A 27,416-nucleotide genomic window follows, 5' to 3' on the forward strand; every position below is an offset into this window, starting at 1 on the left:
CAGTCACAGCCGTTCGCGCTCTAATCTACACTTAACGGCTAAAAAGCGACTTCCGGTGCGTGATAACGGAGCGCGCTCTACGCGCTCCACCCTGGAAACGGTGCGCGAGAGCGCGCGCTGCTACGGCTTCCGGAAAAATGACGTGTTTCCGACTCTTTCCACTAATGCAAGTCCGTGCTCCTGCCCACTCGTTCCTGCCGCCGCTGCGCAGCCGGGCGTCTGCATCGGGAACTTCGCGTGTTGGCGCGGTTTGAGCTTATCACGAACCGAAAATGGCGGCCCGATCATTACTTGCCAGCCGCTCAGGTACGTAACCGAACAGTCGCAATTTGGCGCCTTCTCGTCGCTACGTTCATATGTATGACTTCTTCAGGTCCTCATGTTATCATGGAAGATGTTGGGGCACTGCTCTTTGAATTGTGTGTCCGTGTCTCTGGGCACAAGGTTGATCACATAATCCTGGATGCCTCAAATCATAAGGCTTTCTGTCCTCTTGCGATCGGCAATGAGTCATCGTCAGCATACCACGGAGCAGAAATAAATCCTCTGACAGGGTACCTCTGAGAACAGCACGAACAGCTTGCATCGCATACATAAGCCGCTGCTGCTGCGTCCGTCGCCGCGCATGAAGTTCTAGCTCTTCATCGTCTATCAAGAACTGCAGGTGGGTGTTTATCGGCGGCGCCATCTTCAAAAAAATGTCACAGTTTCGCCCTAAGGGCGAAGCAATGAATGCGATAGCAACACAGCAATGTCATACGAAGTAAGGTAAGCGGCTTTGGTAGCAATATGAATTGTAGTAAACATGAGCTGATTAAGTAAGCAGGTGTGCTGCGGCGTAAGTAGACCGATATGAAGAGAGACTCGATGACCACGAGAAGGCGCGTGTGAAACGGTGGTGTTGATGAGAAGCGCTTCCCGTGGGCAGCGCGTGCGAAGGGACACACCTGTAGCGCTGCACTGCCGATCCGGGCGGCATTGCATGTGTAGCGTGCGTTGGAAAATGTGACCCGACTATTATTAACTGAATAAACAAGCGTGGTGTGAGCGCACACAAACAAACATGAATAGATCACACTGAATGACTGCAGACAACGACTGTCAAAACGCTGGCAGAAAGAGCATACGCCGCAGCGGGCGAAGGTACGTGCGGTCTATCGCTTCAACGGAAACTGAGCGGCGAATGCACAGCGCATAAAGGTCAGAGTCGTGTGGAGATAAGAGACGGTGCGGGCGAGCGACGAGCGCGGTGTTCGCGCTCTAATCTACACTCTGTTATCTTCCGATGTCTCAACGTTACGTGTTTAAACGTTTTCCGTTCCGTCTCTCATCGAAGACTCCTTAGCGTTTTCTCGAGTTTCTTCTTATTCTTCGTTTCAGCCCTATATGAACCCCTATAATTTCTATGAAGCCCTTAATGAATCCCGCAGGAATAAATACACTTACTGAGGGTGGAAACCTGTTTAGTTATTTCTTTAAGTATAAACATCTCAACAATACCCAATAAAATGGTACTTGTAGGAGTCACTGAATGTATGTTTCTTTTTTCTCAATAATATTGAGCTGCCATTATGAGTCGAGAGTGCTCTCCCTATGCGCCTTAACTTACTTTTATACGGCTGGAAACTTCCTTTTCGTGATTCGGCTCCCCACGTGACTGCTTGGCCCAGATAACGCCGTGTTGCGCACCTTACAGTCACTGACTACCATTCATGGACCATTTGCAGAACTTGTTCTTGCACTAGTCGGCTCATACTTAAAGCAATAATTGCAATGACATCCCGACTAGCACAAGAAAGCTAGGTTACAGGACGTAGCGTCCGTGCTGTCACCTTTATTATGAGTGTCCGTCGATTTAACTTAACGCTACCGTCATTGCTTTAAACTTTTGTCCCTCGTCAGGCTTTCGCACATAACTTTTTTTGCATTATAATGATCGAAACTACGTTAAGTATTTACCGGTTCGAGCCGTCCCAATCGTTTATTGCAAATCATCTCCGGTGTTTCCTACACAGGAAAATGTTCGGCGTTGCTCTTTGAAGAGCTGGGGGGGGGGGGGGGGGGTATACTGTAAGAGTCCATCCCTTCCTGCACATCAAGCAGCAGCCAATCAGCGACAGCCGAAATGGACAGTCCACTAGGTAGACTCTTACAGAATACTGCCCCAGATCCTTGCACCTAGTCCTTCCAAACGTGGTGCCTCGAACAAGTTTTGCAGGCTTGCAGTGGATAACTTCCGAGAGACTGTCCCCATACGTGATGCTCTTCTTAACAAGCGCGGTTGTTACGATGTACCGTCCCAAGATATATCTTTCCGCGTTTCTTGTGGTCACCTATAGTAGCTGTGGAGTCTCTCTGGGTCTTTCCTGGGATATTTATGTATGCTTCCTCTGCTCCTTCATTATGCAATGCCTCCATGACTGCTGGTATCTTTATGGAATCGAACGGCTTTCCGTAATCTATCGAGGCCACACAAAGGGGTTGTTTATATTGTGCTAAGTTCTCCATTACCTCGTTATTCTTATCTATAGTCATGCATTGCCTCTCTTAAGCCGGCCGGCTCTGTCAGTTGATTTAAGTCACGTGCTAACCCAATCCTAGTCTGGTGAACGCATGAATTATATTAAGACACATCATTACCAGTAGATATGTGCCTGCCCTAATCATTACTTCTTTATGGTGACCTTGTCGGAAGTCAAAAATCACTGCGCGCTGACACCGTGTCCAAGGTTGTACGCTCATGTAAAAGGTACATCTAAGAAGTTTAATATTTTCATTTTTACTGAAATTATATATATTGAACCCTCCGTAGATTTCGTAACTTTCTCTTGTTATCTCTGACATCATGCCTGTTTTGGTTTCTTATGGTACTCCAACAACTATTTATATCAGCTGATGTTCTGTGAACACATGCTTCACATAATTTTTTCTTACGACTCAGATCGTTGTTGTTTTTTTCTACGTAATTATAAATTTCCGCTTGCCCTGCTGAAAAATTGCATCTTGTTTTACCTTAAACTCAAAGCAAATTCAACGGTTACGAAGCTAACGCAAATTGGTTTCGCGGATTTTTCGAATGTGTGCTTGCGGCAAGCAGAAATATTGAGTTGGTAATTTGTGCCCTATCATTTTGAATAAGCTTATTGCGCCAGCAAAAACTCGAAACTTGATTGTCACTTGTTTTCCTTTTTTCCAGGAGCCTGCCCCGTTAATATAATTCAGCATCATCGAACATATATACAGATTCTAATAAACGTTTCTCCTCGAGAGAATTGAATTGCCTTTTTTTTTAAATGCACGACCATGTGTTTCTTTTTGTTTCACTGGCTACTGAAATTAAGCTGTCAGTCTGTTTTATTTATTTTTTATTTTTCACTGCGTCCTTCGAGAAAATTAGCGAGAGCTCCTTCTCATGCTTCAAGGAGAAACCAGAAATCGATCTCTGTGGAAAATCCAGGCACTACTAAGCATAACGCTCAGAGCGACTAAAAAAAAAAGCCTCAAATCACTTCTGCAAAAATTCGCAAAGTGAAGGAAGTTGTACGAAAGCGAAAAACTGCCATCCACCCGCCAATAGAGCTAAGCTACGAAGGAAATCCATACGGGTTTCTCAGAAAAACAAAAGAAAGTTGAACGGCTGAAGAAACATTTGTTCCGGTCTACAAAATAAAGTACTACAACTGGAACTGCCTCTCGACGCTTCGTTTGTGGTGGCGTACACCCTCTATGAATTGAACAAATCCATTGTGTTGACATTCCACCAACATGTGGTCGCTCAAAAACCTCTGCAATACGGAATTGGAAACTCTAGCTTGCATGCGAAAGAAGAACCTAAATCTGAAGAAGCGCTTAAACGTGATGTTTCCACGGATGACGGCAGCGAAAGCGACGACTGAGATCTTGAAAGGCCCCCAATCACCGAAAGCCGTCACGCGAAGGCAGCGCCACCTTTTTTTACTCGCAACTACCGAAGGTTTAGCAGCGAATTGTAAGTTCAAAAACACTTATGCTAAAAAAAGAGTGTATTGCATTTCAATACTAAAACAAGGTCCAGGAGTCGCGTTAACTAATGGAAGGTCACGTGATAGGGCATCCTATTCATTGTCACGTTTTAGCCATGCGGAGCGCCAAACGTCATTTTTCGCAACTTCTTTTGCGAAGAATTAAAAATATAAATTGTCGTTTAATGAGGAAAACGGGGTTCTTTTCAGCCAAAACGAGACGCGATCTTTCCATGGGTGGGGCTGAATCTCACGATTCATGTTCTGAACGGTTGTCTGTCCCTTGGATAATGTCCCAGAAGAACATGGCACCCCTACAGTCTACGAAACAGTGATGAAACGTTTGAGCACGTGGACACACGGCAGTTTGTAGACCACGGCATGAAGCAGCCCCTTTTCTCCAACCAAGTTTTGACAGGAAGGGTTGCCGAATGTAACTTAAAGAGAAAAAAAAAATGAACGCTGGAGGAACGACCAACCAACGGACACGCCTATCTACATCTAGCTCTTCGTGCACCTGACTTGGTGGGCTAATCAGGAGATGTCACTTGGAGAGATTACGCGGACATCGGGTTTCAATGTGGCGCGATGTTTGCACCAGAATGACCCTGAAACCCAACAGGCTAACAGGCGGGGCCCTTCTGAGAATAGTTTATATGGTCACACTGAAACACTGTGGAAATCTGCGCCAGCCAGAGAGAGCGCATCAAAAGGAACCTGAAATTTTGAAGTGGTAAGGAGCAAGTTGTGACATACTAGTCTGGTACGCTTGGGTTTTGATTCCCTCTGAAAATTAAATTCTGGAATTTTACTTGCCAAAACCACGATCTCATTATGAGGCACGCCGTATATTGAGGGACTCAGGATTAATTTTGACTACCCGAAGTTCTTTAACGTGCACCCAATGCACTGTGCAGGGTCGTTTTTTGCATTTCGCCCCCATCGGAATGCCGCTGCCGCAGACGGGATTTGATCCCGCCATCTCGGGCTTAGCAGCGCAACTCCCCATAGCCAGTAGGCCACCACGTGGGTTGGTTTCCCTCTTGATGGGAGCATACTCACTAGGTGGCTGTGGCAAACGCAGCTTTTCTTTTTTCTCCTTCCCAAGCTTTCAATCCCTACAATTTAATTTCGTTCCACAGGAGTTCCACTAAGTAAGTGAAACAATTTTGCAAATATGTTCCACCTAAATTGTGGAACCTACAGGGTGTTTCAGCGGTAACTTTCGAAAATTTCAATTTGAATTCAGCGATCGCTTTCAAAGCAGATTGGCGTTCCAGTTTCTTTCTTAACAAAACGTCGCTTTATGCATTGAAGCACAAAATTAACTGGAACGCCGATGCATTTCTCCGCAAAGTTCGGGAATTAATATCTCGAAACTGGTGTCATCCTGAGAATTAATTCCAAGTGGGTCCGCCTTGCGAACTCCGCGGCTGCAATTTGTAAATTGCAATATGGGCCATCAGGTATTTAGTTAAAAACCTAATTATTGAATTTTTGTTAATTAGTCGATTATGCATTGCAATATTTTGTGCAAGCAATGTCCGCCTCTTCGAGTAGACCAGCTCATTAACTAGAATGGGGCTATCTGCCACAGACAACCTTTAATAAATATTGAAAGTGTTCGCTGAAACACCCTGTATATGAAACAAGAATAGTGCGTGCATACCCATAACTTACTGGATGAGCGTACGGGAACACAAGTGCGTATATTTGTCCTTTGTACAAGCTGATATATCATGTAAACAGTATACAAACATTTCTTTACTTACCTTCATTGATAACTGACGAAGGGACATGATTGCGCGAAAAAATTCAAAAATACCACAAACAGAAGATAGCGTGCTATCACCTGCAGGTATGAAAACGAAACTATATGAAGGAGTGTCACGGGATAAAATTGTTGGCCATGGAAGAAGGAAAAAGACGACGAGGGAGTGTCACGTGACATTCTGAAGCCAAAGAATATAAAGGCTCATGGGAAATAGTTCCCCAACAAGTGATTCGGCAAGCGGTAACCATAGCCGCCAACCGCGCGGAGGATATGGGTGAAAGTAGAGTTGATGGGCGAGGGCCGATGGTGTTGGGGGCGTCACGAATAGCTACCACGAAACTAGAGTCACTCTAACGAAACCAACCAGTACGTTAAAGTCCGGCAACCTTGCAGGACCCTTCCCAATAGCCTTCGCGCTTATTGGCTCCTAAGGCAGAGAGGGCTGGCGTCAGAGGAGGTTGCCTTGCCGAGGATAGCGGCCTGATGTGACGCTTGCTCCACATACGTAGTCTTTTTTTTCCCTTCCTCTATGTTGAAGGCCATCAAAGTCAGCCTAACACGTCGACTGGTCGATTGTAGTGTGCTCAAGGCCGTAGCCGTGCGCGCGCTCTTCTCAGCAGATTGAATAGGCGTGGCAGCCACGTGCAGCTGCCTGCATTCTCACGTATAGCAACGAGGAAGATAAATAGAAGTTGCGATAAATTATCAAATTTACGTTGCACAACCATACCCCGAGAAAAAGTCCCAGTTTCACCCGAGAGGCGAAGCATTGATTGCGATAGCAAATTATTAGACAGCTATATGAAGTAAGGCTATTCGTTTTATCAGCTGCATAAACTGTCGTAAACATTCGCTGACTAAGTAAATTATTATGCACGATGTTACGCGCACAGAGGCAAACACGAACACATCTCACTCGATGACCTCGACATTCGCTGTCCGATCGCTGTCGTGACGAAGAGCGCCAGCAGCGGCGAGTGAATTCCATTTCATGCTACCTCTTGCTTCAACGCGAACTAGGCTCGCTAGAACACAGCGCACACGGAGAAGTCAGCTATATCTGGCCGGCTAGCCTTCGATCCCAGCGCGGATTGCCTAAGATAGGACGCGCGCGGCCGCGCTCATCTGACGCAGCTGGAGTAGAAGAGGAGATGCGAACTAACCACCCCCACCCTCCCCCTCCCCCTCCCCCAACACACATACACACACTTCCTAGCGCGTGCACATCTACCCGCTCCTCCGCTTGTGCGATTGAGAAGACGGCGTGCACATTTCTCGAGAAGGCACCGCCGCATCAAGCCACCATATGTCTCGGCTCTCCTCGCAAGCTTTCGGTCGTATACCTACGGCATGCGGCATCGCACTTGGACTTTAAGCGGAACATCACGGCGACGGTGATGACGATGGCGTAAATTCGCCTGGAGAGTCCATCTAATTGCTATCGCAATAAAAATATACACAGGTCGATGTGGCAAAACGCGAGAATAAGTGAGCGTCGAAAAAAAAAAAAAACCTACCGGCAACCAAACAGTCTGGGGTGAGCCTGCGCGCAGATTGAGGGGTCACCTGGTGAGCCGACTTTTGGACGCGCGGGAGAGAGAAGAAGAGCGATGGGGACGGCTTCACAGAGATTTGGCTGGCTTGCGAAGGCTGGCTGCGAGACATCGTGTTCGATCCTCTACTCATGTCGCCGATGAGGCACAGCACACCACGATCCACGGTTGCGAACTCAATGCAAAAGCGGTTGGCTGGGTTGGCCGTTCAGCGCATGTACTAACGCGCTCAATTTGAGCTACAATGCGAAAGCACGTGGAAAAGTGGACGCGCGTAGTAGCTCACACTAGCGCGATAGTGCAGGCACCTTGCGCTGAAGCTCTCCGGAGTTGACAGCAACGCTACGGTGCACTAGAATGTTTACTATAGCAGCGCTAGAACACACAGCCTATAGCGAGTGGTGGAAGCAAAGTGGGACATATGCGATAAGCATTCGCCGTGACCCTTCCGATCACTTATCACGGAACAAGAGTGTCCGAGATGTGAAAATGTTGATGTGCGCATGCTCTGCATGTGACTTGCCGCTTATTTGCGATAAAGACGAGAAGCATGAAGACTCGGTGCCTATGAAACTCGGGACGACCGGTGAAGCATGAATCGTCGTCGTTTGGAATGGCGCCTCACTGTTTCGCATCCTTAGCGGCCAGTGTCGGCAATGCTGGGGTACAGCAACGAACGCCTTTTACGAGTAATTACATGAAAGTGCAGCGTGTAATTATTTTGTTGCCGGTTTCTAAGCATGTAGTAGGCCAAAGAGTGTGTTTTGTAGTCTGAATTAAGTGCTGGTGAACCTGGAAGCAAAACAACGCATTTGAGCGGTTTCAACGTTGTTCGCGTTTCAATTTGTCACCACTCTACAGAAACGGAGTGTGCAAATTGTATGTTGCGCCGACAATGTTCACACGCCGCTAACCCTAATCAACCCTTGCGCAATAGTATCTCGGTCTGGGTGCACTGCGCCTTCAAATACACTATTTTGTGAACTGCTAGCCGAGGGCTCCTTCTAAACACTTTGAACCATAGAGTATCTTACAATATGCTTTGGACAATTTTTCGGCACACATCACGCAGTAATTATCACGGTCGACAAGCTTGTTTTGAACACTGTGGCTGATACCTTTCCCAATACATTCTTTGGAGCATTGCGGCTCAAATATTTTTACAGCGAATCTGTATGTGGCTAGGTTCTGGCGGATTGCGTCAGCGGACAAAACGACGCGTAGAACAACAATTTTCGGCGTCGGAAACTCGCGTCTCGTTCACTTGGTATATACCAAAATTGGCATGGAAGGGTACGAATGAATGACTAACATGACTGATAGGTCATGACATCAATAACGTCACATGCTCCTCAGTTACGTCACGATTAACGATAAAAAAATTCGTCGGCCCTTCCACTCCGTGGACATGTTTAAGCAGCAAAGCTGAAACGTGCGGCCCCGCGGTGTTTATCCCTGGGTTAAAACCCGAGGGTTCATCAAATTATTTCTCAATTATGAGGTACACACACACGTTCGGCTGCGACGGAGAGAACGACGAATCTGACGGTATGCCCGCAGTCCGCCATTGTCGCTTGCGTTCGATGTCTCGAGTTTGCTCGGCGGCGTGGTTAGCAGCATTCGCCCGCCATTGCCGCTGCGATTCTTCGAAATTAAATTACTTCAAAATTAAATCTGTCCGTCGCGTAAGGAAATGAATGGCTTATACTCCCCTAAGCAATGGCTCATACCTCCGTAAACGCAGCCTACCCATTACGATGACGGAGGAGAAGTGACATTCTACGCTGGAATGATGAGCGGCAACGCAGCCAGCTGTGGAAGAAGAGGATGATGAACGCGGGAACCGTGGCACGAGCGCGTGCCGAGCACGAGCGCAACTCGAGGGGCGCCAACGAGCCAGCTGCGGAAGAAGACGACGACGACGATCGAGCCAGTGCTGATGATGATGGTTTTCCGATTTCGCCTACCCATATACGATTTCGCTTAGACATTTAAAGCTCCGGTTTAACCGTTTAACTGGCAAGATAAGAAACACTTGACCTAGAATGGTTTTTATTTCTTTAGTTCTTTACTTTGCTCAAATACATACCGATTGAAACGGTTTCTCTAAAAACTAAGCGAGATACAGGTGGTCAAAATTATTGTTGACCAGGTGGTGAAAGGTATGGTCAAAAAATGTGAGATCCAAAACTGGTCTCTGGCACTTGTTATGGCAAGGTCAAGGTGTGTTCTGGAGATGTACCTTTATGGAGTTAAGAAATAAGAGCTTGCTTAAAAAAGGGGAAAAATCGAATTGGTAAAAATATGACCCCCCCCCCCCCCCCTCCCGTGCGCTAAGAAGATAACGACGAAGCTTTCAGGATTTGTGACCAATACATCTGCTGCTGCTCAGGCTCGACATTTTAGTGAATACCACTGTTGAGCAGGTACTAATGACCAAAGAAGTTTACGGATCACAGAAAACGCTAAATATCAGAGCAGCCTTTAAAAGTAGCCAGTAAGACCATAAATCACAATGTTGTTCGCATATACCAGTAGAGGCTGGAAATCGGAATATCAGGCTGCATTTTGAGGCTGCGGAGATATACAGCTTTTTGTCAGATTCCTTGGTCCGTAAACTTTTTTGGTCGATAGTACATAAATAAAGGTAAATTGAAAGGCGCAGACTAATATTTGGATTTGTCTAGTTTTTGCAGATCTTTTTGTCAGGTGAACAATATTGTTGGCATATTGTTAAAGGGTTAATAAAATCACGTGCAGCGCATACCCGCATTGGATACGCGGGTATGAGCCAGGGGTATGCGGGTATGAGCCAGGGTTCACTCTATAGGATTGCTCTAACCACTGTTTCATAAAAGCCTAACGAAAAGGAAGTTGGTGGAGAGTCGAAGTAATGCAGCAGGTAGCTAAGCATGGGTTTACAATCTATAGAAATGTGGACATTGTGCATACACCATTGGCGCTTGTTAGTTATTCGAAGATCGAGGTACTAGGTGCATGCCGCAGGCAACGGAGGCGCATCATTAAGATATTGGTGCCGAGAGTTCATGTGATGACACGATTGTGACTTTAGATTTTTCGTTATGGACATTCATACACCATTGCGAACACCACTGTGGCTTTGTTTGACATCGTACCACTGCTGATTATACTAAAATGTAGGAGTACCGCAGGAATGACTTGCTTGTTAATTTGGTTAAATACAAGCCTTAAATAGGAGTGAATAGGATGAAAAAGGACGATCATGCCGAAGACGCTCAATATAGTCAATAATGATAATATATAAATTCACTATAGCAATATTCACTACAACAGACCCACCATAGTCACAGCTTTGCGGGCTTCCATCTTCACAGTAGTGGAAGGGCTCTGAATTCTTTTTTTTTTTTCATTAGACCACGCGGTGACCAGCAGCAAACGATGGTTGGCTGGTTGGTTGGCTGGGGTTGTTTGGTTAGTTTTTTAAAAGCGTTTCTCACTTGCAGGGCTAGTTTTGCCGTCTGGCCCAGCAATCCCTCGACCTGTGCGCCTATTGCACTGTTCAGTAATTTCATCACATTTCAATGACTCCATTTTCTCGTAGATATGGGAGTAGAAGACGTGAGACCTCCAGGAAGTTACTAATCACTGGCCATCGGTCACTTGTGCATGTCTCGAAAATTATTTCATTCATTCATTCATTCATTCATGACATGCACCTGTCACTGAAGGAAGCTCAAATCACAACAACAGAAAGCTTCTGGGACCTCTTTAATTTAGGAACTGGAACAAACAAATAAAACAGCGACATATATCCGACGCCTATGATTTTACTAACTTTACACTCTTACGTAAGGCGCGCATATTACACGCAAAATTGGCCAAATATATTTGTGCGGTTAAAATATTGTCACGCTGCAAAAATAAAAAATAAATGTGACCTATAATATACTCAGAGGCTTCAAAAATAAAGAGACATGCAAGGTTTCTATACAGATAAAAAGGCGATTCACACAACATACGTATGTACATACACAGATAAGTTCATTTGTTCATATCTATAGTTTGATTTTACGCACCATCTTAATCTTCGTATCTATATTATTTACAGAGAACGTACATTTCCCAAGGCCACTCCTGAAACACACCCACAGTACGCGGGGCACTGTACAGAAACATGACACAAGTATCAGTTAAAGGGTGACAATGTTGTGATAAAAAATATGATGCGTGTAATGTGCCCATGGAGTGGCAGGAGCGATAGGCTTATTAAATATATTTTGTACACAGGCAAGACTCATAAGAGTTCACCAAGCACCATAGGTTCCTATATACGTATTTGACTTTGGCATTAAAACATTCAAATTTATAGTCAAAACTGTGACCGAAACACGACGGCGTCGTCATACGAGAGTGCCCCGCACAGAGGTAGAATAAAGGACAGCAAAAAAAAAAAAGTAAAAGTGGTTCAGAACGGTGTCTTTGTCCGTTCGTGTAACTTTGGCGTAGACACTTCATTTCCGGCTTTCACTGCTAATGCACCGGCATTTGTTAGCGGCAAGATATTTCAGCAGTGAAGCATTGCAATGCAGTGGACTTTCCATTGCCCCCCAAGAATCACTGCATCGTGTAAAGCAAACATAGAACAGCGTTCATTAAGATCTACAGGTTGAACCCAGCAGAAGTCACCGATCTCAAAACGCCCCACAATTGGTCCGCTCATAAGGGGTATCGCGCATTACTGTTGAACAAAGTCACACCACGTTTCGCACATGTAAAAGAGAGTTCATTTGAACCGTAGTCGTTGCTCTTCTCGAATTCCATCCGTCCATTCCAGTCTCACGGGGTAATCGCTCGTTGCACTTGCCAGTCAACTGTGACGGAAACCACTGATGTGCAAGTGCTCCGTGCACTTGTTCACAAGTTCCGCAAGACGGATCCCAAAAGAAAAGAAAAAAAGAAACAAGTTTTCACCAGTTTTTCACCGTGGCAGGCAAGAAACACTACACTGGTCCGTTACTTTTAGGCCGGTGCATCTCGCAAGTAGTCTTCCACTGCGGCCCAGCTTGGTCACTCGAGTCTGCCGCAGCTTCAAGCTCGAAGTTCGTACGCACGCGCGCACACACACGGGCTCTCAGCACCACGACGACTTGGGCATGTAGTCCAACTCCATGGCCGACGTGGCCGAGAGGGACGAGATTCCGCTGCCGCTGTTGCGGTGACTCGCCGGCGCGGAGTCGTCTCCGCTCGTCGTGCAAGGCGTACAGGGCGCCGTCGAGGACGTGGACAACGACCAGCCCTGCGCGTCCGCCGTCTCCCTGCCTCGACCGCCGCCGCGCGTGAAGATCTCCTTGAGGGTCTCGATCGGATCGTACGCCGCCGCCGCCCCTTCCACCGAGTCCGACTCGGAGCAGCTGCTCTTGGGCGACTTGAGCAGCGCCGATGTGACGGTCGGCGACCGCCGGCCGCAGTCGTTGCTCCCGTCGCCATCGCTGTGGCGTTGGTCGGCGTCCAGGAGCGACTCGCTGCTCCTGCTCTGTTCCTTGCTGGAGTTCATGTTGTTCGCTCTCGGAACTGCCGGCGGCGACACGTTGGGAAGCGACAGCGCGGGCGGCGGTGTTGCCTTCAGGCGCGAGGACCGCGTGGCCGCAATAGGAAGAGGGGCCCTCGGCTTCGAAGTGAGCCTCAGAGAAGACGTTTCCATGCCGACGCTGCCGTCGCCTCCGGCTTGCCGGAAGGGCTGAACGTGATTTGGTGGCAGCGGCAGCGGCACTTCATAGCCGTCGGCGTCAACCGCCGGCTCGCTGTCGCAGAGCAGCTGCAGGTACCGCGTCGTGTTGTCGGTCATTTCGGGCGTCAAAAGCGTCGCGTTGTACCGACTGTGCTGCAGCAATGGCAACTGCTCGCGATGAAAGAAAAAAAAGGAAAAAAAAAGAACACACATTCTATGATCGGACAAACAGTAGGCACGAGAATTATGGTCACACTGGCAGCAGCAACAAACACCGAGCGCTCTACGACGAAATGCAATGCCATTTACGTAGAGCCTTAAAGTGGCATGTACTGCTAAAATTGCTGTCATAATGACAGTGATATCCGTGCGGAAAAATCCCACAGCTCATGAATTGGAAAGGGAGACCATAGTTAGTGACACAAAAATTAAAGTAATAAGTACAGGTTATCTAGAAGGAATGTGTCTTAGTAGTACCCCGCGATGTACACACAGAAATTATTTAAAAAAACAAAAAAAAAACTGGAAAATGGCATTCAGCAGAAATGGCATTAGGCAAGCTCTACCGCACGCTTATTGCACGTGAAATAACGTCACTTCACAAATAAAAGGTTCGGGAACACCTTAATACTAAAGCCGGTCTCTGAACGTCGGACCCCTGGCTTCATCGAACGTTTCGGGACGTCATGACACAGAGCATAGTTTGTTAACGTCGTGTGATAAGGCTAAGTATGATGACGTTGCTAGTAAAAAAAATGAGCGAGAGTTTCTTCTGGACGTGCGCTTACATGCGGCAGCCACAGCGATTGCCGGCATAGAGTGCGCTGATGTATCATGACGTCATGACTCAACCACCACCACTGTTATCGAGACCAAAATTGAAGTGTTGAAGCAATGCGTTATAGTAAATTATTTATAGGGCGCTCTGACAGTCGCCAGCATTTTTCCGGGGGATATCGAGGTCTTGCGCCTTTGCTTACCGCGAGAAAATGAAACATAAAAAATCTCACGTCAGCACGCTTAGTATATTATAAGATACAAGTGGTTTCGTACTTTACTGTGCGATTTCCTGCAGAACACATTTAAAAGAAGTTACTAATGCCGAAAAAATACAGCAACATCTATCACTACTGCTGTTATCTTGTTTGCGATACTTTAACAGGATTTTTGTATTGCTCCGCAAGCGCCCTCACACAAACGTTCATTATACCATTCATAAAGAACAATGTTCAGGCTCACTGTTTGCACAGTGCGGAAAGAAAAACGAAAGAAGACTTAAGAGGAAGCTTTAGCTCGGGAGCTCCAATCTAAATACATGGCAACGGAGAAGTCGTTTTATTGCGATAGTAATTATATGGACACTCCAGGCGAATTTTCGCCACCGGCGTCTAAGTGCGATATGACCCTGTCGCACCCCACGCGTCGTATGCTGTGTGCACGAGGAAAAACGTGCAAGAGTAAGCAGAGAAGGATGGTGGCTTGATGCGCGCCCAGTGTTTGAGGTCACGTGAAAAAAGCACGTGCAAGGCCACGACGGAGGATCAGGCGAGCTCACGTTTCCTGTCCACGCGGCTGTCCACACGCAACTGACCGCGTCCGCCAACCGCGCGCTATCTTGGAGGTAATCAGTGGTGGGTGCAAAGTTTGGGCGAGCCTAGATGGCTCGTGGCTGCATGTGCGCTGCATTTCCGCGCACCTAGTGCCTGGAGGTCACATACTATCAAGTTTCAGAGACGCGTTGAAGAGAGAGGCAGAAGAAGCGTCCACTCCACCTCTGTTCGTGCTTTTACTCGTCAACGTTGTGGCAGTGAGAGTTTACGGTCATCAGTTGCAATATGTTGATGTTTGCCTGTGGGCGTATGATACCATGATTATTAATTCATAAGCAAGTGAATGTTCACTGCAGTTTATTTGGCCGATAAATCTACTAGCCTTACTTCATGCAGTTGTCTAATGCTTTGCTATCGCCATCAATGTTTCGCCTATCGGGAGAAATTATTACATTTTTCTCGTCAACCACAGCACCGAGTTTGATGAGGTTTGTGGGGTTTAAAATAAAAAGTTATAATCTAGTAACTGTAGAGCTCAAATTTTTCATTTAGGCCTTTATATTTTTTTACAAAAATTGTTGACATTTGCAAAACTGAAAAATTTAAGTATGATGTTTTCATTGTCAACCATGTAACTCCGTAATGAATTACGATATCATAATTCTGTCAACTGCATCTATTAGGACAACTAAAGCGGGCGAAATTGGTGCATTATAAACCACTTTGAAATACACCACTAATATGTGAGTAGGAGATTTACAAAATCTTCGTAATAAATGTAGCAATAGGTTGTAAATTCATATATCAAATGTGTCCACATTATATGGCCTAACAGATGCAGTTGACAGAACTGCGAGATCTATTTTGGTACAGAGTTACTAATTTGTAAAATTCATGCTTAAATTTTTCCTAACATGGCAGTTTTTGGGGACTTCTATAAAAGTTCCCTGTCCTAAATCAATATTCTGCTTCTTAGAGTCACTAGAATTTTACAATTTCTACCAAATGCAATAAATCTCATTCAAGTCGGTCCAGCGGTTGTATCATTAAAGCATTTCTCTTCTGCTTTACATCTATTTGAATAAGAAAATCACAGTCATCCCCGAGCTAAAGTTCTCTCTTGAGTTTAAAAACCATTTTGTTACTGAAAAAAAAAAGAAAAACAAGCTCGAGCATTGCCTTTGTTTTGAATGTCGCACAGCTTTAAAGAGACGTGACGCCATTGTAAAATTTACGCTGTGTAGAAACGTCACAACGTTCTCAAGCTAGCGACGAGGTCTTCCAAAACAATTTCCACCTGCATGGTGCCCGAATAAAAGCTTACCTGTGTTGTTGCTGGATCGCTGGAAATGCTCAAGCAGTCCGATTCTTGAGCCAGGAGCAGTGAATTCTGCTCAGGAGTGCTCAGAACTTTGCTAGGACCTGATGAAAAAAGGCAGAGCGAAGAATGTCTTCATATAAAACGTGATACGGCAAATTATTAACGCACTGAACTTTCAGTTGCGCCTGATAAAAAATTATGATTCACTTTGTTGTATAGCTTCTTTGTAAGGGTCGATAGATTGCGTGTTTCTGAAGGCTTATTTCTGATAATTAGAAATTTCAACGACAAACTTTTATGATGACCAATAGGCTGTTGCTGCTCTGTGAACATATTCTCTAGAAAAGCGTGCACTGGGTATTCAATAAATAGGCATATATTACAGTGACTCGTCAGCACTACCACAGGCGGTAATGTTTCGGCGAGCAGTCAGTGAAGGCTGACACTTCGTTATTTAGTAATTTCGGATTTAACTGCTAGCAATGCCTGACACATTCAAAACCAAATTTCTAACCACAGTACGTAATTAAGTGTCACTTGTTTCTTAGGAAGCGTAAAAACGTAGTTATTCATCATCCTATTGCCTATGTTAGAAACAGTCATCCAAAATTGAACAATATTCTTTACCTATGCCTTCTTTAGAATAACTTAACTATGAATAACTAACTATATTAACTAGACCTTATTGGTTTGTTAGAGTGCTTTTAGGGGAAAAACGAATGAATTATCTCAAAGCTCTAAAGGAATAGTAAAAAATCGGGTGGAATAGTTTTATAGCACAAAAACACAGTTGGCAGAAAATGAATATAAAAGCGTCCTTTTATTACCTCCACCACCATCTATCCATCACCTAAATGCGTTAAGCAATAAGCGTTTGCGATGAAAGGAATAAAACATTAGATCACAAATAAGTCGTAAGCAAATCATGACCAGCAAAACATGCCACATTGTTTATATATACCATGCAGTTGCACCTACTAGATTTATACTTTAAAAGTGAAATACACTTAGTTAACCAGAAACACTTCTCAACATATTATGAGCTTATTACGGGCTGTGGACGGCCCTTTTCTAGCTTATTCTAAACCTTTATTGAATAGTAATCAGACATCCTAGTTATTGCGAAATTCATGCATTGATGCTTACTGTTCATCCAATGCTATTTTAAGTTTTCACATAAACACTGTTTCAAGCAGTAAACAACAACATGAGCATTCAGGCCACACCATTGAGCGTTACGCCTGCTTGAAACCATCAGCGACAAAAACAAGGATATTAAGTAGCTCTAGTTGCTAGATTCCGTATAGAGAACGCTCCGAGAGCCGTTACACTAACATTTATACACGTCCCAAAGTGGTCTACTGTGAACTTGCTGTTCCAGAAGTTTCGTTAAAATCTCACACACTTCGTCTATTGTCATGCACTTCGTCTAGTGCAGAAGAAACAGAATGAAGACATGCAAGAAGAAAAGTGACAGGAGCAGTGCAAGGGTGCGTAGCGGCAGCCTGGTCGTCATCGGCATCATGCGGGGTGCGGGAGTGCGGCATGCACGCGGTGGTGCGTGTCGTGTGCAGCATACACAGCAGTGCGGGAATTGAAGCAAAGCGCTACCTGGTTGCGGTGACCTGACCGGTGGTGGGTAACGCTCTCCCTGGTAACCCAAATTGTCAATGCCACCTACAACGGCGGCGGGAGACACACACACGAGACGTTCACTCGAAGGTTCGAACGCGCTTGAAAACACACAAGGTGTCACATTCGCGCATAATAGGGCAAACGTGAGTAGAGAGTTTGGAGCTACATTCGAACAAACATAAGCCGTTTCTGTAAGGGTGCTTTGATATAAGGTATAGTTCAGTGCATAAATTACCAAAACGGCGAAGGCGCCGTTGGTTTCAGTGGAAGGGGGGCTTAGTTTAAACCGAACAAATATGACAAGTTTTTTATACATGAGCTCTGGCAAATGAAGTACAATGCTTCAAGTGCACAAATGAGATGCATGCTACTTCTTTTGTGTTATACTTAATACTCGCGTGATAGATCATAAGACGCAGGTATAGGCAGTGATGTGCCAGGAACGTTTGACAAGATTGTATATTTTTGAACTGCTATTTTTAAGGCACGACAGACTCGTAAGAATCAGATAATGAGGTAACCTTTACACTACTTTGCAAGGACTGACGAGAAAGGCACTGTGTGGGCTAGGCGTTGGTAAATTTAGAGACCCACCCAACTGAACACCGCATACTGCCGATTTCGGCTTTGGGAAAAGGTGCATCGCATTCTCTTTGCAGGTGCGCAAGAATTCCCTATTCCAGTGCGGTGGTGCTTCGCTAAGGATGTGTGCTGGTTGCCTGGAGACCATTTAGAGAATTTGTTAAGTTACAAGACTCCCACGGCGACTAGCAGTGTTTGAAGAAGTACTGACGGAAAATGTTTGTCTTGTTATCTTTTGCATTTACAGTAGGTACAGCTGACATGAAAATCATGAACTCGAGGCTCAATCTCTCCAATGGTTGACAAATTATTGTTCCAATATATGCGCATATAGCAAGGAAAGTTCTGGCTTCCGTTAAAACAGGCGTCAAGTCCTTTCATGACGTCAAAGGGGCAGATAACGCCACAGTGATCACGGAATGCGATAACGCGGGCTTGTGAACTTGTGACATCCACGAAGCGCGCCAGTTTCCAAAGGTTTCCAAATCATCTGAGTGCTTTGTGATCGTTGAGCAGTCTTCGCTGAGTATTACGCAACCGCCGGTGTCGCGACATTTTCTATGACTTTCGTCATGCCCCACAGTGTGTTCCTTCTTAACCTGATCCGCTTGCACATGGTGTTTAAGACCAGGTTGTTTCAGCGTTGGTACTTGGCCGAAGGTAGCCAACGTGCTCACAGATAACGATCCACACAAATACTTGGAAATTGGTGTCCAGTGTGAGTACTTCTTTCTAGTGCAATAATGTGGCACTTGGGAAGCATTCAAGACATTGACAACGCAATAGTGTAAGTGCTGGTTGTGGCAAGTGCACCGTTTCCCCGTTTGGGTGCGACCATAGTGCTCCATCTTTGTTTCAAGGACCGAAAGCGTGAACAGTGAGAAGAAACGAACACAGAGGAACACTGCCCAGTAAACCGTGCTGACCCACTGTTAAAGGGAACACACAAACATGGCAAATAAACAAATTTACAGCAGTCGATGATGTTGATCATCATCGCCTACGCAGTAAGTCGATGCTGCTTTATTGATAACTGCTGCTGAAGTGTCTTCGTAGTGTGAGCTTCACACTTACGTGTCCTCTTTAATAGTTGACTACACTTCACGTAAATAAATATACAATAAGTGGTAGACAAGAAAGCTCGACTCCCTAATCTTTGAATGCGAGCAAAAAAATATTCCTGCACATTTTTAGCAACTTGGATTCGAGATTGGGTTTGCTTGTAAAAAAACAAGTGGTGAGCATAAAAACGTAAAAATCACAGCTCATTCATGACGCTGACAGTTCATCGCACCACTGTCCTTCATCCGCTCAATGTTCGAATGCGGATACTTTTTTTAAAGAAAATGCATTAGTAAACAATAACCACCGGTTTATACTCAAATATTACGCTCGTGAAAATAGATAATCATTGAATGTGAAACGAAAAAGAAAACACTCACCCATGAAGGACTGTCCAAGATAGTTGTGATTGTGGACAGCCGTAGCGATGCTTACGAGAGCCTGGTATTTCTCTCGCAGAAACTCCAGGGTCTCCAAGCAAAACGCGAAATCGGGCCTGCCTTCCGGATTGTACGACCAGCACCTAAGCATGAGGTCATGGCTGCGGACAAAAAGCAAGGGAAAACTTATTCGCATCCTCACAGCGAGTAGATACTTCAAGTCTAACTGACGATGCCTATATGAGTTCTTTTGAATACATGTTTTCATGGTAAGCCTGAAGGTTAGCGATGGAGTGAGGCTATACCTCTCGAAAAACGTGTCAAGATATCTACATGATTACAATATTTCCAAGAGTATTATTGTCACTAATATTACTTGTTTATCTACACATAAATTTGATCACCTTGATTCTTTAGCAATGCACTTGCTCTTATAAAACAAAGCAATTAGCGCCTGGGTTAAATAACGGGCAGTTACAGCTGGCTTATTAATTTTTTATTGCTGACACAGCGCAAGTGGCACACGATGTACTCTGGATGCTTACAGGTCGTCGGGGCAGTTGTCCGGATTGTCAAGACGTCCTCCTTCGCGGACGTAGTGGAGAACTTCGAGGTTATTTCTAGCCGGGTAAGGCTGCTGGCCCATAGTCATGACTTCCCACAGAAGGACGCCAAATGCCCTGCATGGAGTACACGTATAATGTGACCTCAGTAAAAAGACGCATGATCAGCACTGCGCCAAATGTGCTCAATATGAATGAGCGTTGGCAATGGTTGTTTCGGTAGCTAAATCACTGAATTTGTGTAGCAGTTCAGTATATTCAAGGAAGGATCTGAAATGGAGTTGAGGTAAGTTTTCTCAACAGCAGGTTAATAGGAGCTGTGGTCGAAACTATTAATAATTTGCATTATATTGTGACACACCCTCTGGAATGAACCAGAATTAATAATAGCATGGCCCACGAGAATGGGCATCGGCGAAGCCACTGTCATGCAGCGCTCAGAATTGACTACAAAAACGTACACATATGTTGTTGTAAGCAGTTCTGAGTTCCTCGCAACATTATTCTTATCATTTGCATATCATCACTGTCACTACTTTCCTTATCATCACTTGTTTATTCATTCAAAGATTTAATAACAACGATTCTTCAACAATGAACTTGCACTTAGAAACGAACCACCACCCTGGTATGATATAATAGTGCAAAATGTCAAGTAGTTTCAGGCACCTTAAGAATGCCTGGTGGAAAGCAGCGGAGAGTCTTTAAGGTGGCGAACTCTTCTCTGCCCCAGAAACAGCGATAAGAGAGAGAGAGAGCGGCACACAGGGCTCAAACCCGACTGCACATTCCTAAAAGTCAAGAGGTCTGAACAAGCCCCAATATACTGACTTCTACAACGTATCTGGCGGCAATATGAGTTTTACATTTTGTGAAACAAGAGTTGTTCTCACTGAAAATAGCGCTGGTTAGCCGTCAATGATCGTGAAATGCGTTTACAGAAACACGTTCCGTGCACACACGCGACGGCGTTGAGGGCCGAGACTGACCAGACGTCCGAGTGGTTGGTGAAGACGCCGTCGACGAGTGACTCCGGCGGCATCCAGCGCACGGGAAGCAATCCTTCGCCCTCCTTGCGGTAGTAGTCGTGCTTGTAGATGTCGCGCGCCAGGCCGAAGTCGCCGATCTTCACGACGCGCTCAGCCGGGTCCGTGCTCGACACGAGACAGTTCCTCGCCGCAAGGTCTCTGCAACAACGGCCGCATTGTCGGTCCAATCTCTCGTTTCTCGGGAGTCACAGCGATCGCTTATTGATAAGACCACGACAAATTGCGAATGAAATCTTCAACAAATAGAATGGGATCAGCCTAATTTGAACACGAGCAAAAACATTGGCAAATGAAGTTACATCACCACACTGTAAGCACGATCTCGGAAATTGCTCGAATTGCAAGCGCAGTAGACGGGGCCAACGAAAGAAGGGACAGACAGGACAAGCGCAATTGTTTTCCCCCACAAAGGAATGATGTATCGTACGTCCAACTTCGAATCAGCTACACTGTTATATGTCTCCTATGCATTTAAAGAATAAAGAATGAAAAAAAAAGAAATCAAATGATGCAACAATAGTTCGATCTTGCAGTTGAGCTGAATTTTCCCGTTCGGCTTTCATTTGTAAACGCTAGTACATCGCGGCACAAAAGAAACATTGTTATCGGCAATGTCTTATTCAGATCCCACAGATCCGTCACAAAGGTTAAAAAACAGTGCAACCGAATTGGTGCAAGTCAGAGTAAGAGGCGTGGGAAACTCACCTGTGCACGAAGTGCATGTCTTCGAGGTACTTGCAACCCTTGGCTACATCAACGCATATGCTGAGAAGATCGTTTAGTGTCAGCGGGGACCTCTCTCCCTAAATAGTAAAAGAGAATGCAACAAAATACACGTGAAAATCAACACCACACGTTTTTGTGCCACACGAATCTGAATACCCTTTGAAACAAACTATATATATATGAGCAAATATAGGCTCGAGTGAATTATCAAGTAAAATATAAATATTATTCATACACTGGTGGATAGTAGCATCTGGTGGATAGTAGCACATTATAAAAACACTGGTGGATAGTAGCATTGCATATGCCAACATTACGTTCCGTAAACACAATAGGCAAAAGCAAGCGCTTACTGCTACTGGTCGATTGCTTCGCAGGTAGGACAAGAGGTCTCCGCCCTCCATGAGTTCAAGTATAATAAAATGCAGGCTGTTGTCCAGGGAGATTCCGAGTAACCTCAGGATGTGTTCGTGCTTGAAGTTGCTGAAAAATGAAATGGCATCTGGGGTGATGAATTTCCATCGAGCCATTAAATGGCGAACATAAGGTCTTCATCAGGTAAGAAATAAATGGCGGTTTCAAAATATTTGTTGCAACTTGATCGCAACAAGTTCAAAGAAAGCTCTTGCGTTCAACATACCTCATTAGCTTTGCCTCCTTTAAGAATTCAGCTTTCTCCTGCTCAGTGGCGCCTTTGCGAAGGTTCTGTGAGAGAGAAAAATATATTGTCAAGAAAATATGGTTTTAGCTTTACACTCTCCATGTATCAGCGCGTATTCTCACATAAAGCATAGGTTAAAATGAAATCGTGTGGCACGCACCTTGACAGCAACTTTGGCTGGTGGCAATCCTTCTCCTCCAAGGTTGTGGGCAATTCCTTCGTAGACTTCGCCAAAGGCTCCGCTTCCCAAGAACTTTGTGAGTATTATCTGGTCTCTCTCGATAAGGGGCACAGAAGCGAGTTCTTCGTCTAAAGGTAGGTCTCTGCAGATTAGAAAGATAAGAAAGAAGGACGCACTTTTCAGACTTTTCTCAATGTTTGCACATGATTTGGGATGCTTGGTAAGTATCTGAAAGGTAAGTCACCAGCCGCCAATATGCGTGACAAGAAAAACGCTCATCACAGTATGCCAGGACTCGGTTGTCATAAATTTAGCGTCATCGTGGACAGATAACGTTAAAACATATTTTCACGGCAAGTGACATCGATGCCTATAAGCTGTCGTGGGCAGCTATCCCCGTCTTCGGTGTTCCACAACCACAAAGGAAGCACGTCACTTCGAGAGAACAAGTTGCTCCACAAGTTTCGTGTTGGACGTATAGGCAGTTTGTCATATATCTGAATCGACTTGAATGCAGAATTGGAACTTTTCCGATATGGTATACGTGGTCTCTTACCCGAGGGCGTACAGGGCGTTGTTCTGCTGAATAAAATTTCCATTTCGAGGCAGTTCACTCAGTGTCGCCAACTCGAGGTCCGGCCGGAGGTCGCGAACGTTGTCTTGGAGAACTTTCTTTTCCTTCTGCCTCCTCTTGTAGACTAAACGAAAGAAAAAACGCGAGAAAAGATGCGATACTCGCATCACTTACGTGTGAACGAGAAGCACTCCTGAGGAGAGCCTTCAACAAATTCTTACCGATGTAGAGAGATAGTACAAGCACGCTGGCGAACAGCAGGATGCCCAGGAACGCAAAGACAATGATTTTCCGGACAGGGTTGTATTCAAGGCCGATAACGGCTGAAAAGGAGCAGGAAATGAAAGTAGAGACAAACGTCTATCGTGGCTAGACAACCTAATCACAACAATAATTGAATTTTGCACCCTTTCTTTTTTTATTTACAGTGGCAGACAGAAAATAGGTTAAATTCTTACGTTCCTCTCCCCTCACATTTTATCCCGGCGCATATTTCGCACTATCGGCAAGCGTTTGTCTCCACACACGCGAACAGATGCCAACGCCCCATTCTACCTATAGTCACGTCCCAAACGGAGTAAGATTTTGTAGAGCTGGCCCTTTTCGGGCTGATCACTTTATGCACATGTCGCTGCGTTCACGCTTCGTGATTGATTCAGGGTTATACCATATATATATATATATATATATATATAACACTGCAATGACACGTTTTTATTCTAGCCAGCTTTAAGACATTTTGAACTCCTTGCTGCTGCATCTCTAAAATTTGGCTGCAAGGTTGCACTTTTTCTTTGGTCAGCATTGCTCAACCAGGCCACGAATCTGCGGCAGCTCGCTTCTCAAATGACGAGGTGCGCATACGACGGCTTTTAATCCCCCCCCCCCCCCTCCTTTTCGGACGGACAGGGCAAGCAAATTGGCGAAGTGGTGTAGTGGGAGACGAAGGCTCATAAATTGATATTGTTGCGAAATCTGAACGAAAACAAACCAATCGGTAACCAAATAAACAAATAAACTTAAATATTAAAATGGCGGTATAGTAACAACGTAGTGCACTGTAAAAGCTGTTTCGAGGTACTTTTGTATGGACTGCAATAAGAGCAGTGGACATGAATAAATACCCTGCAGTCGGCATGTAATAAGGCAACACCGGCTATACAGAAAATGGGTTTATCTTGAAATACTGTGGTGCTCACGTTAAATAGCGCTTTCGTCTAAGACATGATTAAGAAGTTTTCTCGACTGGACTGGGACACAAGAAAATATGAGCACTGATTAAGGGCTGGTTAACTGTGCAGCGGCACTGTTGTCAACATTTTAACGAGTGACGTCACCATTGCTGATAATAAGTAGAAATTAGAGAACTAAACTTGATCGCGACGCTTCCATGCAATGAATACAGTTTGAGCTCAACCTGAAGTCACACCGTTGTGAGTTGCTACTCTTGAGCTAACCACGCAATCCACGTTAAAGATCAGCTGTGCGTTCCAAGCTCTGTGTGTGAGGAACGTGTTAGTAGTTTGACATGCACGAAACGTGACGAACCTCCAGGCTCCGGTAGTGTGAACGGCTCGCTAGGGTCGCTGAATTCCCCTTCGCCGTACTCGTTCAGAGCCCGAACCCGAAACACGTATTGATGTTGAACCTGCAGATCGCGAATGATCCAGTGGTTGGCGCTGCTGTTGTAAGCGGTGACCCAGGCGGATTCGCTGGGGACGGTCGGCGTGTTGCCGTCGTCCGTTCGCTGTTCGGTGACAAGGTCCACAGTCCTAGAAACGTGTGAAAGCATGGTGATGTCATTTGCTGCTTCAGTACGACAGCGCATTGGCCTATAGATGGTGATCTTCGTAACCAAACATTGGACAGAACAAAACAACGGAGACAGACAAAACAACTGTGTTTGTTCTTTGTAATGTTCCCTTAGCGCTACACATGTTTTATGACGAAGGCTATTTGCTGCTTATCCTCTCTCCAGCTGCACAACGTCTACTTCATGTTCTGCTTTGCAGCCGTACACCGTGCCTCGCTACTCTACACTGCTTGGTCCTATAGTTAACTTTTTATCACTAAAGAGTGACTACAATATTCTCTAAAAGAACCAAAGGAACTGAACTCGGTAAGTTTCTGAAACTTTCACTGAGCAAAAGTAACTGGAATAAAAAAAAGAACGATACGGGAAATGCATGACATTGCACTGACATATCGGCATACACATTCCAGCGAAAAGAAAAAAGAATAGTAAACTTTGGTCTTTGTTTGCTTTTCTAATACTCATCCTCCTACCGCGAAGTTAACAAAAATAGGGTTCTGAAAAATGCTTTGTAAGAATAAAATGATCTAGTTCTTCTCTTAGGTGTCCCTTTAATCGTTTCTCGTAAAAAAAAAATCGTTTCTCGTATTTTATGTTAAGGAAACTCGCAGAAAAAGAAACGACGTCGATTTATTCGCCTAAAGCCATAGTCGCTCTTGCTGTTAGTGGTGGTCGGCTATACGTGTTTCTGGCTCAGCTATCAAGCAAGTGTTAGAAGCCTGCCATAAGATTCTTCACGACGCTCTCAGGTGATCTCGAAGGATCACAATGCGGACTATTTCAGAGCGTACCGCAACGGGGTATAGATAGCGTCAGAAACAGCGGGTCGGTTGTATGGCATCCAGGATCGCAACATCTCAAAGCGCAGCTTAGCTCAGCCGCCACTAACTCAAGTTTCTAGTTTGAGAGGACAAGATATCGCCACACTTTTTTAACTGTATAGTGGCCGAATTTCACGGCAATAGAGTCCCCAAGTCGCATGGAAAGAAAGTGTATCTCAACACGTGGCAACAAGAAACAAAGATGAAAATCATAACAGGACAACGCAGAAGAATTTCACTTCTGGTACAGATGTGTCTCGGTTACAGAAGAGAAATGTTTTATTTTAGCAAACCCTCTCCGTAGGTTATGATATGATAGCGGGTGAGTTTGTTGGCCATCTATGATTAGGGGCTACAGCAAGATTCGATAGGGGACACGCACACAAAGAGCAGACATTTATAAAACGAACCCCCCCTCCAGATTGCACAACTTGTTGCAGTCGCAATTTGGCGCAACCGCGGTTTCTTTCTTTGTCCATTGTCTCAGGCTGACACGCGGTAGGCTGCCGGACGAAGAGGTGCCATCGCTTCGACATTTAGGGTACGTGGCTCAAAGCCTCTCATCTATCAAAACGCGAGACTAGCGGCAGGGGCCACGGTACTGCGCATGCGCAGTACCGTGGCCCTAGTTCTTGCTTATGCAAGCGGTTCGCGTCCCCTAATCTAAAATTCTTTTTTGACTCTGTGCGTACCTGACTTGCAGCTCGTAGAGGAGCAGCTCCCCGCCGTTGCGGGGCACGTCGTCCCACCGGACCTGGAAGAGGTCCTTTCCCAGGAGCGACACCTCGGGTGGCGCCGCCTTGCCGGGGCTGTCGGCCAGCGTCTGGAAGGCGAAGTGTCCCGTCGGAGGCCACGGGAAGCTGTCGTTGAGCGAGCTGCGGTAGGTGAGCACCATGCGCAGCGAGTAGCGGGTCCTCGGCAGGAGCTTGCGCAGCGGGTAGATGTACGTTCGGTTCGCCTGCGTCGCCTCGCTCGTGAAGTAGCGCCACTCGGAGGTGCTCGGCTGTACGCGTCGTAGGGTGGGTGGTCAGAACGGATAGAAGAGGAATACGTGGGCTTAGAAGCACGATAATTGTGCGTGAAGAACACAGAGAAAGAATTCAGATAAACGCTTGCTTAGTATCGCGTGTCAGAAGAAAGCGTATGCCCACATGGAAGGCCTATGAACGAGCTATAACTGCAGTGTCTGTGCGTGTGAGCTCACACTACTTTAGAAGAGTACAGTTTATGGATTATCGCTAAGAAATTTTCATACTAATCATTTTAATGTGTCCTGGTGCACGGCCACTAAATGTTCATTCACGCTTTTTAGTGCGTTTCCTTGTTTTCAACATTCCCGTGCTCTTTTTCACAGCTAAAATGTACTTTTCAATGTATGCATATTCGCGTCTCTGTCTGGGAATACTGACATCCACGCACTTCCGATAGACAAACGGTCCAACGTGTTTTCGCAAATCGGC

At 45.5% G+C, this 27,416-nt stretch overlaps 2 protein-coding genes across 2 annotated transcripts in view; one reads left to right on the plus strand and one right to left on the minus strand.

The window, feature by feature from the left end:
* Positions 1 to 3,217, plus strand: part of LOC119462710 (uncharacterized) — a 30,457-nt gene extending 27,240 nt beyond the window's left edge. The window contains exon 8 of the mRNA XM_037724005.2: positions 3,197 to 3,217. Coding sequence (XP_037579933.2) covers positions 3,197 to 3,217 — 21 coding nt within the window. The remainder of the gene's footprint in view (positions 1 to 3,196) is intronic.
* Positions 3,218 to 11,063: 7,846 nt separating this feature from the next.
* The window catches only part of LOC119462211 (proto-oncogene tyrosine-protein kinase ROS-like), a 187,641-nt gene continuing 171,288 nt past the window's right edge, over positions 11,064 to 27,416 (minus strand). The window contains 14 exon segments of the mRNA XM_049672884.1: positions 11,064 to 13,206; positions 15,913 to 16,010; positions 17,521 to 17,586; positions 19,569 to 19,729; positions 20,114 to 20,248; positions 21,121 to 21,318; positions 21,886 to 21,983; positions 22,260 to 22,389; positions 22,547 to 22,611; positions 22,728 to 22,890; positions 23,305 to 23,446; positions 23,544 to 23,645; positions 24,871 to 25,094; positions 26,649 to 26,959. Coding sequence (XP_049528841.1) covers positions 12,442 to 13,206; positions 15,913 to 16,010; positions 17,521 to 17,586; positions 19,569 to 19,729; positions 20,114 to 20,248; positions 21,121 to 21,318; positions 21,886 to 21,983; positions 22,260 to 22,389; positions 22,547 to 22,611; positions 22,728 to 22,890; positions 23,305 to 23,446; positions 23,544 to 23,645; positions 24,871 to 25,094; positions 26,649 to 26,959 — 2,658 coding nt within the window. The 3' untranslated portion in view covers positions 11,064 to 12,441.

The sequence above is a fragment of the Dermacentor silvarum genome, chromosome 8, assembly GCF_013339745.2.
Source record: "Dermacentor silvarum isolate Dsil-2018 chromosome 8, BIME_Dsil_1.4, whole genome shotgun sequence".
NCBI classification, from domain to species: Eukaryota; Metazoa; Arthropoda; class Arachnida; order Ixodida; family Ixodidae; genus Dermacentor; species Dermacentor silvarum.